Source organism: Loxodonta africana, chromosome 26, assembly GCF_030014295.1.
Source record: "Loxodonta africana isolate mLoxAfr1 chromosome 26, mLoxAfr1.hap2, whole genome shotgun sequence".
NCBI lineage: Eukaryota > Metazoa > Chordata > Mammalia > Proboscidea > Elephantidae > Loxodonta > Loxodonta africana.
In genome coordinates, this window is record NC_087367.1 from 13277472 (window position 1) to 13293698 (window position 16227).

The 16227-nt window shown below is 40.4% G+C and overlaps 1 protein-coding gene across 2 annotated transcripts in view; it reads right to left on the reverse strand.

Annotated features, from left to right (window-relative positions):
- Nucleotides 1-3846: 3846 nt before the first annotated feature.
- GTF2A1L (general transcription factor IIA subunit 1 like) overlaps nucleotides 3847-16227 on the reverse strand; it is a 52203-nt gene continuing 39822 nt past the window's right edge. For both annotated transcript variants that reach the window (XM_064277116.1, XM_064277115.1), the window contains 3 exons: nucleotides 13784-14044; nucleotides 12965-13054; nucleotides 3847-4684 (listed from right to left, as the gene is read on the reverse strand). In XM_064277116.1, the coding sequence (XP_064133186.1) occupies nucleotides 4577-4684; nucleotides 12965-13054; nucleotides 13784-14044 (459 nt within the window). In that variant the 3' untranslated portion in view covers nucleotides 3847-4576. The remainder of the gene's footprint in view (nucleotides 4685-12964; nucleotides 13055-13783; nucleotides 14045-16227) is intronic.

Sequence of the window (16227 nt, forward strand, 5' to 3'; positions counted from 1 at the left end):
TTTGCTTTTCAACACTTTCAAGATTTACCCAATGCAATCCACCTTTTGATTTCTTGACTGCTGCTTCCATGGGTGTTGATTGTGGATCCAAGTAAAATGAAATCCTTGACAACTTCAATCTTTTCTCTGTTTATACTGATGTAGTATTGGTCTAGTAGTAAGGATTTTTGTTTTCTTTATGTTGAGGTGTAATCCATACTGAAGGCTGTATCCTTTGATCTTCATCAGTAAGTGCTTCAATTCCTCTTCACTTTCAGCAAGCAAAGTTATGTCATCTGCATAACACAGCTTTTCGATGAGTCTTCCTCCAATCCTGATTCCCCATTCTTCTTCATGTAGTCCAGCTTCTCGGATTATTTGCACAGCATACAGATGGAATAGGTATGGTGAAAGGATGCAACCCTGACGTATACCTTTCCTGACTTTGAACCACGCAGTATCCCCTTGTTCTATTCGAACAACTGCCTCTTGATCTATGCACAGGTTCCACATGAGCACAATAAAGTGTTCTGGAATTCCCATTCTTTTCAATGTTATCCATAATGTTAGGATCCACACAGCCAAATGCCGTTGCGTAGTCAGTAAAACACAAACACCTTTCTGATATTCTCTGCTTTCAGCCAGGATCCATCTGACATCAGCAACGATACTCTTTGTTTCACATCCTCTTCTGCATCCAGGCTGGCTGAATTTCTGGCAGTTGCCTGTCGATACACTGCTTTTGAATGATCTTCAGCAAAATTTTACTTGTGTGTGATATTAATGGTATTGTTTGATAATTTCCACATTCAGTTGGATCATCTTTCTTTGGAATAGGCATAAATATGGATCTCTTCCAGTCGGCTGGCCCGGTAGCCTTGGAAACCCTGTGGGGCAGTTCTGCTCTGTCCTAGGGGGTCACTATGAGTCGGGTTTGGTTTTGATTTATACCTGTGGATATGATGCATTTGGGAATAGGATTTTGTTATGTTTATGAGGCTCTATAGTGTAGAAGGAAAGCCTGTGGTATAGCGGTTAAGAGCTAAGGCTATTAATCGAAAGGTTGGCAGTTCGGATCCACCAGGCACTTCCTGGAAACGAACAGTATGGGGCAGTTCCACTCTGTCCTATAGGGTCGCTATCAGTCAGAGTCAACTCAATGGCAACGGGTTTGGGTTTTTTTTTTTTTTTTTTGGCATAGTGTAGAATGTATCCTAAACCTAATTGTTTCTTGAGTTGTAAGCAGAAGCATAGACAGAGACAAGCAAGTACAAATAGGGAACTACAGACGCCAAGTGAAGATCGCCAAAGAACCAGGGCTACAGAAGCCGAAAGAGACAGGATATTCCCCCAGAGCCAGCAAAGACAGAGAACCTTCCCCAGCAGCCGGTGCCCTGAATTTGGGCTTCAAGCCTCCTAACGTGTGAGAAAATATGTTTCTGTTCTTTAAGCCACCCCCTTTTAGCATTTCTACTAAGCAGCACTAGGAACTAAGTCAATAGGTAAAGGAGTATTCCAGGCAAGATCAATCGGTCAGTCCCTCAGAGGCTAACCCTGCATAAAGCTCACCAAGACCATTTTTGCTTGCAGGAGAAGCTGGAAAGTAAGTAAGAAAGCACAGAAGGATGTGAGGGTGAAAAAAAGTTTGAGAATTTCTCAAACTGCTTTGGTATAGGAAATTAGGATACTTGACACTTCTCCCAAATTTTATTTAACACTGGGCAAACTGTACTCTCTCTGAGAGATGCTTTCTCCACCTATAAAAGGGTAAAGGATAACACTTCGCAAGGTATTGTATTTGTAAGAACGTAGAAACCTACTTGATGGTATTTTGTTATAAAATACAACCAGAAATTTTTAGCTTGGACATGAAGAAGTTTCTGAGTGTAGAAGCAAGATGATATCAAAACCAAGTCTAAGATAAAGTTCCTTGATTTATGGGGCTTAAAAAATAATTTTCTCTTTCAAAATGAACCAAGATTTGTCCCATTCTATCTTTAGCACACGGGTTAAGAATATTGTTTTTAACTGTGGGTGATGACCCATCAGTAGGTAGTGACGTCAGTTTAGTGGGCCAAGACTATTAGTTTTTTTTTTTTTAATGAAATAGAACCGAATAGAAAATGTAGTAGGACACTGTGTCTCTAGCACAATGTCAAGCATGATTTTCTGAAGCTTTTGTTCTAGTGGTGTTATATGTGTGCATGTGCATGTTAAATATGTACTGGCTTGTTAAAATGTATTTCTTAGTATGCATTGTGGTTGAAAATTTTTCAAAACTACTAGTCTAGGCAACTTCTCAAGAAATAGGATTTTTTTTTTTTCCTAGCATTATCTGAGACTAACAAAAGAGCAACAGGTCCAAAGTCATTTGGGAATACCTTAGTTCTCTCTGTAGTTGCCACCAAAATTACCATCGGTTAGCACGCAAGAACGATTATTATTGGGCTTTGTTTTGTTTTTGATAAGTCTATTTTAAATTGATTATTTTGCCTTTTAAAAGATCAGAGGTGTGAAGGTATGCACACACACAAATAGGACAACCATGACTTTTTCCTCTAATGATAAAATGTACCACCTAAAGACAGATAAAAATATAATCACAGTATTCATAATATGCCATAAAAAAAAAATCACTCAAACAAAATACACAGATTAAAAATTCAGAGGAAGAGAGAAAAGGAATTTCAGAAGCAACTATTATTGCCTCTCCCAGGCACTTGAGCCAACTCATCAAACTCAGATGAATGCACCCTGCACCCATGTCAATATAAATTCAGCTCTTAATTGACAACACTGTTTACCTAGGGCAGATACAGAATGACTGGATAGGACTGGGAGGAAAAAGGCAGGAAGAAGACAAGAAAGGACACTCCTCAGCCCCGGAGAAGATATGATCCAGGGGAAGATACAAAGAATAAGTGGTATCCTCTTTTCATCATCCATGTAAAGAAAATGGACATTTTATGGTAATCGACACCCTTAAAGACAAACAGTAGCTCCTGGGAGTTCTCATGAGCCAGAGAAGGATCTGGAATCGCAGTGGTGGTGTAGAAACCAATAATCACTCTGAGAATGAAGAGGGCATAGCTGGAGAATCTGGTTAGGGGACCAGCCCACTTACTAGTTAGTACTAACTTAATCCTCATGTAGCTGCAGCCAAAGACAACCCCTAACCCATGCTGTCCAAGGCCCAAAACAGAGTTATATAGCTTCTGAAAAGATCTACCAGCAACTGAGTCCCCTGGGTAGAATAGAACAAATGTTGGAATAAAATAAAGCCTCCAAGTAGGATTGCTTCTCAAAAATAAATGGGACATTTGCCCTGTGCCCAGCCAGATCTACCTAACTAATTCTTAGGGAGCTTTTTTACACCATAACCCACTCATCCCAGCATTACCTTTGATGTGAGAGTCACTGCCATGGAGAACACCACTGAGGGCTGAAACTAGATTAAAGACCTTGTGAACTCCACCTCCTGAGAGAAGCAGAAATGATAGGAAAATGTTTCTTTGATGAATCTGAAGATCTAGTAAGAAAGAGAGTGCAGTATTACAGAATAGCTTATTAGGATATTAATTTGCTTTGTTTTTATTGCTACAGGAAAATGAGAGCTCTGCCCTGATGTCAAGGCAGTATCCGGGTTTCCTTGTCTCAAGTGAGACTGCCAGGCCAAAGCAAAAGGTTCCCAAACAGAACACCTCTTCTTGACTTACTTGTTTTAGAAGGCCTAAACTCAATGAAGGGATTATGTTAGGGAAAAGGAAGAGAGACAGTGTCTCTGAGGGGACGGGTTTGCAAAGAGGTCTTCCACTGCAAGGAAAATTGGCGGGGCGGGGGCGGGGAAGGAAAACGGCAGGAAGACAGGGAAAACCCACCATGACTTGGAAGAAGACAGAATTTTGAGGTTTCCAGAATGCAGGACCCTAACCCACTCTCTAACAATTCCCCAGGGAGACCAGAGGATTTGAAGAGGTGGTCTGGCCATAAGTATAGAGAGACTGATACTTAGCTCCAGGAACCCTGGCCTTGGCAAAGATTTCCGTATTCAAAAATAGCGCAGGAACAGGAGAGCCTTCTGCCTCCCAGGGACCATCTGGGCTTACAGGGTCAGCACACCGCCAGAGACCAGTGTAGACTGAAGACCTGGAGAAGCTTTCTAGAACATCCTGCTACTTATGAGATGCCCCAAGACCTTTTGTAATATGTTTTGGGGAGAGGTGGGGGAACACTGGCCCCAGTCTCATAGCAGACACTGACTTTACCATGAAGGAGATCTGGGGTCTGATTTAAATTCTGACTTGACAAATAAAGAAATGTGACATCGCTTCATGCCCCATCAAACCCAGTGCACCTATGCTTTGTAATGCAGAAATAGCGACAGTTAAAACTTAAGAAGTTAAACCAGTAAACAAAAGAAATACACAAACATACATTTGTATCTGCATCTGAATTATAATTTATTCAATTCCATACAGTGAACGAAAAATGTGAGCAGTTCTGTACTGGGCTGTATTTAAAATAAAAGTTAAGTTTCACAACATGCAATATTACAGTCCCACCGATTTACGAGGTTGATATACTGAGCTCAGAAGATTTACCACTCTGCATCACCAACAGCTTTTGCAAATACATAGTCTTTCCCTCCAAAGCACATAACACCATCTTTCAAATAGAATTTCCATTTGTTCTTGTTTCGATGAACCTAGAGGGAGAAAAATAATCTAAATTCATTCATTTTGTAAGTGAAAGGATCATGTACATTTCTCTGCTATATCACATGGGATTATTCTGACCCTAAGTGGGAGTTCCTTAAAAGATCACCTTAAGATAGCTCATTCATTCACTCGACAAATATCTGAGTTCTGTGTATCTGACTCTGTTTTAGTTTAAATATGTATATTTACACACACACCAAACCAAACCCACTGCGTCAATTCTGACTAATAGCAACCCTATTAAAAAAAAAAAACCCTATTGGACAGGGTAAAAATGCCCCGTAGAGTTTCCAAGGAGCACCTGGCAGATTTGAACTGCCGACCTTTTGGTTAGCAGCCGTAGCACTTAACCACTAGGCCACTATACACACACACAAATATAAAACAGACAAAAGGGATGCCTTTGAAGAGTCCACATTTTAGTGAGGAGGAGAGAGGCAGAAAATAATAAGTAAATGATATAAAATATTAAAAGATACTAAGTGCTATTTTTAAAAGTAGAGCAGGAAAAGGGGGATCATAAATAGAGAGGTGGAGATGCAATTTTAAATAGGATGGTCAGGGTGAGCCTGACTTCGGAGGTGACATGTGAGCAGAGACTTAAAGTATGTGAGGGATAAAGATAGGCAGATATTGACTCAGCAAGACAGAAGTACAAATGCCCTGAGGAGGAGCATGCCTGGACTGCTCAAGAACAGCAAGGAGTTCAGTATGTCTGCGAAGGGATAAACAGGGAGCATGTAGTTATCATCAGGGATGGAAAAAGGCGCATTTCATGATGAAGAAAAAAGTCACAATAAAGCACTGAGCAAGGTCAGAAAATACGGCTTACAATCTGCTAGATTCTACTGGCTGTTCTTTGGATCCCATAAATCAGCCTAGACAGACAAAATAAGACATGAGAAACTCTACCCACCTTTCAGAGGTAAGAAACCATGAAATCACTGCTACCTCTGGGTAAACCACAAGTGACTATTTAGAAAGCCTTAGAAATATATGCTCTAAAATTGAGGCAAGGGGAAACATTAAACCTAGTCGTTGACTATAAATAGTCAAATGCAGGAAGAGAAGCCCATGACTGCTACTCAGATTCATTTTGTGAAGCATAAGAAAAAACAAAGGATAAATCCTTGCTTGTGTTTTAAAAAAAAAGTTCTAATAGTAGAAAATGTTTACTCTGAGTTTGACTACCAAATTTTCACTATCAGAGGTCCTGAAAAGTTCCTGGAATGCAAATAACAACAGAATCCTGCACTCATCACATGTGGTAAAATCTGGCCAGAATTAGGAGAAATTAGGACAACAACTCATGCTGGTAGCTTTATCAAATGACTATATTTATTCTAGAAATGCAACAATGGTTCAACATTAGGAATTTACTAATATAAAAACCATATTACTAGACCTAAAGAGCCAAATCATATAATCATCAGCAATGATGTTGAAAAAGCATTTGATAAAAACTCATGCATTTTAGATTTTTTTATAAACTCAAGAATCAAAGAGTACACACACATGCACACACACACCTACATCAGCCCCCAATCCAGCAACATGCTTAGCAGGACACAGACAAGACCGCCCACTATCATGCAACTTCTTAACACTCTAGAGGCTCTAGTCAGTAGAGGTACTAGCCAATGCAATTAGGCAAAAGAAAAGAAGTAGAAAAAAAAGAAAGGACAAAACAAATTTGCATATGCTATGATTATATGTCTGAAAAATCCAAGATAATGACAAATTAATATGAATTCAATATTGATACAAAATTAATATACAGTAATCAACAGCCTTCATATATACAAGCAACATAAAATATAGCAGAGGGCCCCATTTACAGCAGTAACAAAGGAGATAAAATAACTAAGACTAAACTTTGAAAAGATGATGCTTTCTCACTCTTTGGTCCACTAGAACCGGTATGTTCTTTGCTCTTCATTATTATTTCAAACCATTCCATTTTCTTCCTCCTTAAAAACATCCACTTTTTGACATCTCTGACCAGCGCCTGATCTCTAAAATCTATATGATTCTGTTAAAACTCAACCACAAGAAGACAAACAACCCAATCAAAAAGTGGGGAAAGGATATAAACACGCACTTCACTAAAGAAGATATTCAGGCAGCTAACAGATACATGAGAAAATGCTCTCGATCATTAGCCATTAGAGAAATGCAAATTAAAACTACGATACAATTCCATCTCGCTTCAACAAGGCTGGCGTTAATCCAAAAACCACAACATAATAAATGTTGGAGAGGCTGCGGAGAGATTGGAACTCTTATATACTGCTGGTGGGAATGTAAAATGGTACAACCACTCTGGAAATCTATCTGGCGTTTTCTGAAAAAGTTAGAAATAGAACTACCATACAACCCAGAAATCCCACTCCTCGGAATATACCCTAGAGAAATAAGAGCCTTTACACAAACAGATATATGCACACCCATGTTTACTGCAGCACTGTTTACAATAGCAAAGAGCTGGAAGCAACCAAGGTGTCCATCAACGATGAATGGTTAAATAAATTACGGTATATTCACACAATGGAATACTACGCATCGATAAAGAACAGTGACGAATCTGTGAAGCATTTCATAACATGGAGGAACCTGGAAGGCATTATGCTGAGGGAGAGATGCAAAAGGACAAATATTGTATAAGACCACTATTATAAGATCTTGAGAAATAGTATAAACTGAGAAGAACACATTCTTTTGTGGTTACGAGACAGGGGGAGGGAGGGAGGGTGGGAGAGGGTTATTTACTTATTAGTTAGTAAATAAAGAACTACTTTAGGTGAAGGGAAGGAGTGAAGGGAAGGACAATACTCAATACAGGGAAGGTCAGCTCAACTGGACTGGATCAAAAGCAAAGAAGTTTCCGGGATAAACTGAATGCTTCGAAGGTCAGCGGAGCAAGGGCGGGGATTTGGGGACTATGGCTTAAGGGGACTTCTAAGTCAACTGGCAAAATAAATTCTATTATGAAAACATTCTGCATCCCACTTTGAAGTGTGGCATCTGGGGTCTTAAATGCTAAAAAAGTGGCCATCTAAGATGCATCAATTGGTCTCAACCCACCTGGATCAAAGGAGAATGAAGAACATCAAGGTCACATGATAACTATGAGCCCAAGAGACAGAAAGGGCCACATGAACCAGAGACTTACATCATCCTGAGACCCGAAGAACTAGATGGTGCCCGGCCACAACCGATGACTGCCCTGACAGGGAGCACAACAGAGAACCCCCAAGGGAGCAGGAGAACAGTGGCATGCAGACCCCAAATTCTCATAAAAAGACCAGACTTAATGGTCTGACTGAGACTAGAAGAATCCTGGCGGTCATGGTCCCCAAACCTTCTTTTGGTCCAGGACAGGAACCATTCCCGAAGACAACTCATCAGACAGGGAAGGGACTGGACAATGGGCTGGAGAGAGATGCTGATGAAGAGTGAGCTACTTGTATCAGGTGGACACTTGAGACTGTGTTGGCATCTCCTGTCTGGAGGGGAGATGGGAGGGTAGAGAGGGTTAGAAACTGGCAAAACGGTCACGAAAGGAGAGACTGGAAGGAGGGAATGGGCTGACCCATTAGGGGGAGAGTAAATGGGAGTATGTAGTAAGGTGTATATAAGCTTATATGTGACAGACTGACTTGATTTGTAAACTTTCACTTAAAGCACAATAAAAATTATTTAAAAAAACAAATCCACCTTTGATCCCATGTCTTCAGACTATACAGTCTACTACCCGTCATTGGTCCAAGACCCTGTTCCCCCTCAGTCCTTGAGGATTTTTGTTCCTGGTTCAGTCACTGTCTCCAATAAAAAAACCCACTGCCATCGAGTCGATCCCGACTCATAGTGCGTTAAATCCTAAAGATTTCAATATGCTCAAAGATGTGCCTTCCAAATACCCTGGCCTCTTAGTTCCCTGACTTATCCACTGATTTTTTTCCTCCACCCTACCTCAACCATTTATGAGTTATCAATATGGTTATCGATAATTATATCAACGTGACCAACCACTAAACCTCTCCATAATCTCAATTTCAACCACTGCACTATCCAAACCCAACTTCCTATTTTTCCAGCCCATTCCTTCTAAAACCCAACTCTAACATTCCTTTACCCCTGCCAGGACCTGATGCCTTTGGTCCTCTTATCTTTTCCACTATTTCTCCTTCCTCCCTCCCTCAACGGCCTCACTTTCCTCCTTGCCCAGCTTAAATTCTGTATCGATCATTATCATCATTCTGCTGCCCCTCTTTATGTCATTCTATTTATGCAGCTAAACAAACAGCCCGAGTTAAATCCAACTTTTCTATTTACTCTGTGCTCATATCCATACAGCTGACCATAGATGGAGAAACACATACACACCACGGTACAAATCACAATCGTATTCTAACAATTTCTACCACCTCCACTACTGTAGCTGTTGTCTAAGCCAACGTCCACTCTCGCCTGGATTCATACAATAGCTTCATAACTAGTCTCCCTGATTTCTCCCTTGTCCCCCTACAGTCTAGTATAAACACGGCAGCCGAAGAAATTCTGTTAAAAACATAAACCAGATGTCATTTTTCTCCTTGAAAGTTTTCAACGATTCCCACCCAAAAACTAAAGTCCTCACCATGAACCACAAAGATCCCTCCCTTGCTGCTATGGCCTCCTCACTGTTCCTTGAATACACAGGCTTTCCTCTACCTCAGGGCCTTTATATTGGCTGTTCCCTCTGTTTGAAATGTTTTATCTCCAAATATCCTCATGCTTCACTCCCTTACCTCCTTCTGATGTTTACCCTACCTTGTTCTTAGGAAGCACTCCTCTACAAGGTAGCCTTGCAACCTACTCCTCCACAACATCATGAAAATATCAAATCCCGTAAATGTAACGTGAGGCCAAAGAAAATACCAAAAGCGTTTTGTTTTGAACAAGACAGACTGATTCTGAGGTTAATATTTAAAAAATAAATTAAAATATCTAGGAAAGCTCTGGAAAAGAACATCAGTAAAGAAGAACTGATCTTACCAGACATCAAAACCTCAATAGTTAAATCAATGTAGTACAGGTCCATGAACAGACAAACCAAAGGAACAAAACAGAAAGTCAAGAAGTAGACCCGAATACACACAGAAATTTAGTATATGATAAAGGAATCGTCTCAATCAGTGGGGACAAAATAAACTTTTCAATAAGTGGCATTAGGACAACTGCATAGTCCCTGGGGTGGAGGAGGGGGGAGGAAGGTGGAATCCTATGTCCCATTATACACCAAGATACACACCAAATGAATGAAGACTCAAGTATAAAACAGAAACCAAAGAAATACAAGAATACCCAACCCAAAACCCGTTAAATGAAGATGCAGCATATGAAAATATTTTCACATTCCACTATAGTGTCCTATTTATAGCACAGAATAAAACCAGTTGCTAATGAGTTGGTAACGATTCACCGGCAATCCCACGTGAATTAGTAGAACCGTGCTCTACAGCGTCTTCAGTGGCTGATTTTTCTAAAGAAATCACCGGGCTTTATTTCTGAGGTACCCCTGGGTGAACTCGAACCTTTCGGCAGCCGAGCGTGTTGCCAGTTTGTACCACTCAGTGACTCCAAAGCACAGGATAATCTATAGTAAAAGGTCTCATTTCACCACTAATCTTCCCTATCAGATCCTTGTTACTTTAATCTTTCTATTAATCTTAGACATTCTCTAGGCCTCTAATGATGTGTCCGCACCCTTTAATTCTCAGTTAACACGTAGACCAGTGGACATCATTTAGTCCTTTTTCACTGCACATCTTAATATTTTCACGTTTTTCCCAAATTAGCCTGTAAATTTTAAAGGTAAATTCTATATGCTAATCAAAGCCAAACAAAATACACTCAGAAAAGACAAAAAGTGCTTCTCAAACTTGAATGTGCATACAAATGACCTGGGGGTCTTGTTAAAAAAGTACGTTTTGATCTAGTACTCTGGACGGGGACTCGAAATTCTGCGTCTGTAACAACCTCAAGGGGAATTTACGCGACTGGCCTTCAAAACGACTGAGGAGTAAAGCCCTAAAAAGAGACTGAAAATATTTTCAATTGCTTTGAGTTTGGTTACATTTAATACTCCTTGAAACGAGTCAACCAATGACCAGAGCTGGGAAGCTTTTCTTTGATAAAAATGTACCCCAACAGTGTTCCCCCTTTGACCTTTCAGATATATTCTCTCTGTTATCTATCTTCTGACTTCATCATTCCCTTTAAAAAGCATTTCAATGGTTCCCTATTGCCATGGTTTCCATTAATTTTTTAGTATTGGCCTTAAAATATTCACTAATTAAAGAATATTCTCAGACAACTAGATTTTTAATCACTGAAAATCTAATATCACTCCTTCTATGACCCCACAAAGTTGTTGTAAGGCGGAAAAGACAATGTACGAGAACACTCTGAAAAGCACAAAGAAGTACGTAATTAATCTCCACAAAGCAAGCTATCTCCCACAATGCAACACAATAAAGGACACCATATCCACAATGGTCTAGAAAATTCTTTGAAACTCTATGAAATGCATATATAATGTAGTGCCTTATAACGGTTTTTTCATAGAAAGTAATGTAATGTACTGTCAATAAGAAACTAAAGTTAACTTTCAAACTGAGAACTCTCGCTATGCTTTCTTACGGTCACGTTTACCAGCGTCTCCAAGTTGCCTTCTCTAAAAAAACTAGCTGTATAAAATGTTATAGGACAGAAAGTGATCTGATTTTTAGAGAAAAGGATTCATTTTATAGCAATTTAAAGCATTATTATTTGTTTCCCCTAGGTATATTCAAATTATGACTGGGAGAAAAATAAATCAAAGATATAAATATGCCTGACATAAGGCCAAAAACTGGCCAATCCATCCTCTCACAGCTGTAGTATTTTAAAAAAGAAGAAGAAAAAAAAAAAGCAGTCTATTTTTTAGTTGCTAAAGTTAAATTACTGGGAGCCCTGTGGTACAGTGGTTAAAGCCATCAACTGCTAACCATAAGGTCGGCGGTTTGAAACCACCAGTGAGTGGCTCCACAGGAGAAAGATGTGGCAGTCTACTTCTGTGGAGATTTACAGCCTTGGAAACTCTATGGGGTCGCTAGGAGTCAGAATCAACTCAGTGCAGTAGGTTCAAGTTAAATTTCTACTAACTTAATCTCTGTATCTGATACCTCACAGATACCTTCAGTTGCCCTTGTCTGGCATTCTCTAATGTCCAACTAACGCCGAGTCCCACTAATTCTTCTGTCATGACTTCCAATTCTCCCGTGTTCTCACTACTGTCCTTAGTCTGGGCTCCTGTTACTTCATGTCTGCACCTGCCCGTTTTTCTTAGCATCTGCCGCTTCCAAACCACTACTCACTCAAGTTTTTACACCCAATACCCAATTACAATATATACAGTAACCTGTTCAGAAGACTAACGTCCACCAGATCCAGTGTGGATTTCTCCTACCAGCATTCAGTACGTTCCAAGCTGCTCCCTGCCCAGTCCACTCCCCCAGCTTCATCCCAAATCCCTTCCCATCTGACTCATAGCGACCCCACAGGACAGGGCAGATTTCCAAGGCTGTAACCATTAAAGAAGCAGACTGCCACATCTTCTTCCTGTGGAGTGGCTGGTGAGTTCGAACCATGTGCTCTCGGTTAGCAGACTAGTGCTTAACCACTGCACCACCCCCAGGGCTCCTTCCCCAGCTTCACAGTACACCCAAAAGAAGGCATTCCGGGTAGAACTATCTCTTCACTGCCCCTCAAACCTACCACGCCCACTCATGTCTGTCTTTTATCAGTCTATTCCACTCTGAATGCCTACTCTCCTCACTTATCTCTATGCTACAAATCATTCAAGGCCCATTTCAAAGCCCACATCACCCACAGCTCCAACTACAAATGATTTCTTGCATTTCCTAGCCACTTTTAGGACAGTGCCACTCGTCTTCGCGTTTGATTCACCTGCCATCTTATTGTCACCACTCTCTTATTCTGTACAGGAGCGTCTTGCTTCAATAAGCCTGTCAACTCCGTAAGTTAAGGGCTGCTGCACTTTTGGCATCAAGACCACACAGCGTTAGACCCAAAACACACCCTCAAAACTTACAGAATTAAACGGTTTCAAGGTTAATTTAACTGTGAACTAGAACTTACCCATCATTACTTCCCACCCTTTCGCATACCTTTCTACTATAATGCAATTAAGAAACGCAAAGTGCAAGAGGTGAACACAGCACCTTGTCGTACTGACAGACGATCACGTTATCCGTGTCAAACAGGTCTGGCACATCCTGCTCACTGTCATCGTCTCCGGAATTTAAAGGGTCCTAAAAAAAAAAAAAAAATTTTTTTTTTTTAAAGATGAAGATGAAAGACGACCACATTAAGGAATTTCATGGTGCCTTGGATTTTCTAAAGAGAGATATATAGAAATAAAAGAGCTTGGAGAGGCACGATAGTATTACACTTAAAAGCATATGTTTTAGAGTCAAACTCAGCTTTGAGACTGAATAGCTGCATGACTGATCTAAGGCAAGTTGTTAAAACTTTCCATATCTCAGTTTTCTCCTCTGTAAAATGAGGACAGTAAGAACACGCATAGCACACTGGGAATATTAGATAAGACATGGCAGGCAAGACTCAGCACACCACCTGGCACGTATGTAAGGTCATCATAAATGACAGCTAACACTACTTACGTACTTAATTATCATCTTCCACCCAGGTTTCACCACATTTATTAGCATTAGAGCAGATACTGTATCTACCCTGGCTGTCTTCTTCAAGCCCTGCTTCCACCCCCGAAACATCCCACTGTCTCTAGTTAAGGCCACCAAATACAGAAGCTGATTCCTAAATACATAAAAAAAAAAATTTTTTTTTTTAAATACATAACACTGGTTTAAATTACAGTTTAAAAGTTTAAATCCCATAATACAAATAAGACTCACGACAGGGTTAATCTTAATTGTTATTTCTTTTGACACCAAAGTATACTCAAATACAAACATTATAAATTCAGTAAAAAAAGGTCGCATCTCAAAAGCGATCCTCACCTCTTCTACAATGCCTGTTTGAGGGTCTCTGTTATCACTGCTGTTAACAGTAGAGTCTCCATTTGATACACCATCACCTTCTTCCTCAAGTAACTTCAGGTGTGCCGCATCAATCATCCTTAGAAAGTTATTCTCCTCTACGTCTCTTGAACTTCCTATTTCTTCATTGGAAGATGTATCTCCGGCTCCATCTATTTGAATTATTTCATGAATATCGTCATCAGTGGCTGGAGTACTTAAATCCTTCTGAGAGTTAGAATCCTAAAAAGAGAAAGAAATTCAGTAAGGGTTCTTCAAGTTACACAAGCTGTGAAATATATAAACACTGAGAAATATAAAAACATTGAATCACACAGAATTTAAAATTACCAAGTATTCTACAAGTGGTCACTTAAAATATATTTCTGCCCTATAAAATGATGCTCCTTCTAATTTTGAATTTTAGAACATCCCTAGCATTCCCATGTGCTATGGGAATGAAGTATAAATGACATTAAGCCCACTTACAACCAGACCTAGACAACAAATGAGTTCAACGCCATCAAATAATATTTGCCAGTTGTTTTTATATCCCATCTTCAATTTATTCAGCACCTAAATATATACAGTACTGGTTAGTTTCTAAATATTTCTTTTGATATTAAATAATTCAATGAAGTAAAAAGGAGAAGCAGCATATTCAAGGAATAAATAAAATACACAAAAGAAACTTAGTCATCACTTCAGGCTACATAGGTAGCTATTATTTTTATCATTATTTTCATCCAGGACAACCAACAAATGAGCATTTGCTGAGTATTTTACAGGCATTTTCTGATTTAAGCCTAGCAACACTCTAAGAAATAAGGCACTGTGACTTATCAAGGTCCTAAGCCAGAAAGGAATAAAGCGGAAGTCAAAATCAAGGTTGATTTCTAAGACTACACTCCTAACTACCGTGCCACACTGCCTCCCAAGTGGTTTTTCACAGGCAGAATCAAAATCAACAAGATTCTAAGCTGCTTAAGAACAGGGACTTTTAAAAAAAGATTGTATATGCCACAGAATCTACAGCAGTAGTTCTTAACCTTTCTGAGAAGGTCACAGACCCCTTGAAAAGCTGGTGAAAGCTCATATGCTGGTTGTTTTAGAAACACATCCTAGGTTGACACACACATTGTACATGCAACAGGGTACTTTAGCTTCAAGGATGGGGTAGAGAAGTCATGGAAAGACAGCTACTGAGTACTCAAAGGGCCTTCATCATAACAGCCCGAGAGTTTTGGGAGCCTGGAGGGTAACAGAAGCTAAAGAAGGCCCCCAACAGACCCAAGAAGCTTTACTAAGATCTGAACAGATGCCTTTCTTCATATTCCCCTGAATTTGTGAGGTACAGGTGATAATACAATATGACGTATCTCAATCCATCAACTTAAGATACAACATATTGAACTTGTTTTTTTGAATAGATAACTGTCCTGAGATTCATACTCAAAAGAATACTCTCTACAACAAACCCTCAAAGTGCCCCCAACAAGTAATCCTACACAGAAAAATTCAGATAAATAAAATACATTTTGCATGCAACTATTTTTTACCATACTGGAAACAGATTTCCTTCACAGATGGAATATAAGAAAATTCAGAAGGCAGAGCTAGCATAGCAACCTAGACAGACATCATGCTGTCCCTCTGCAGTAAAGACCTGAAAAACTAAGCAAAACAGATACAAACGTCAATCCTAGAACCGTAAGTGTCAAATGGAAGGATGAAGAACTAGATTAAACACCAAATAGAAGAAGAAACTAAAGGAAAATAGAATGAGGACAAGACACAGAGTAGAGGTCCCCTACCAACTAACAAGGCACAACATCACCATCTTCGAGCATAGCCAGCAACAACCCCAGACAGAGAGTACATATGGGAAGGCTACTTTACGGAGCTCCCAACAGGAGACAGCACCCAGTAACCAGAGAAACATACCTTACCACCCCTCACCCTTCTGTTTCATACGCCATCCCTACCCCTTCCGACAGGCCAGGTACTGCCACTGGGCTTAGAGAGCTACCAGGCCACCACCACTCCAGGTCCACCCCACCCCCACCTGCTGGCTCCTGCTGTGACACTCTTCCCCCTTTCTTCCTTCTTTTCTCCCTCCCACCCAGCCCTGTACACCGCCCCCACCTCTTCCTGACAGGTCACACTTCCCCACATAGCTAGAGAGTTACTGGCCTGCTGTCACCTCAGGTCTGCCCCACCCCCAACTGCCATGCAATTTTTCCCCCTTCTTCCTTTTCTTTCTCCTTCCCACCTAGTCCTGTATGCCACCTCCCCTACTTCCCACCACCTCCCAGGTCCAGCCACTCCCCGCTGCCAGCTATCCTTTTGTTTTCTCCATTCTCTTTTGTTTTCTTTGTCCCCCCTGCCCTGGCCACCCAGTCCCATACGCCACCACCCCCTCTTGC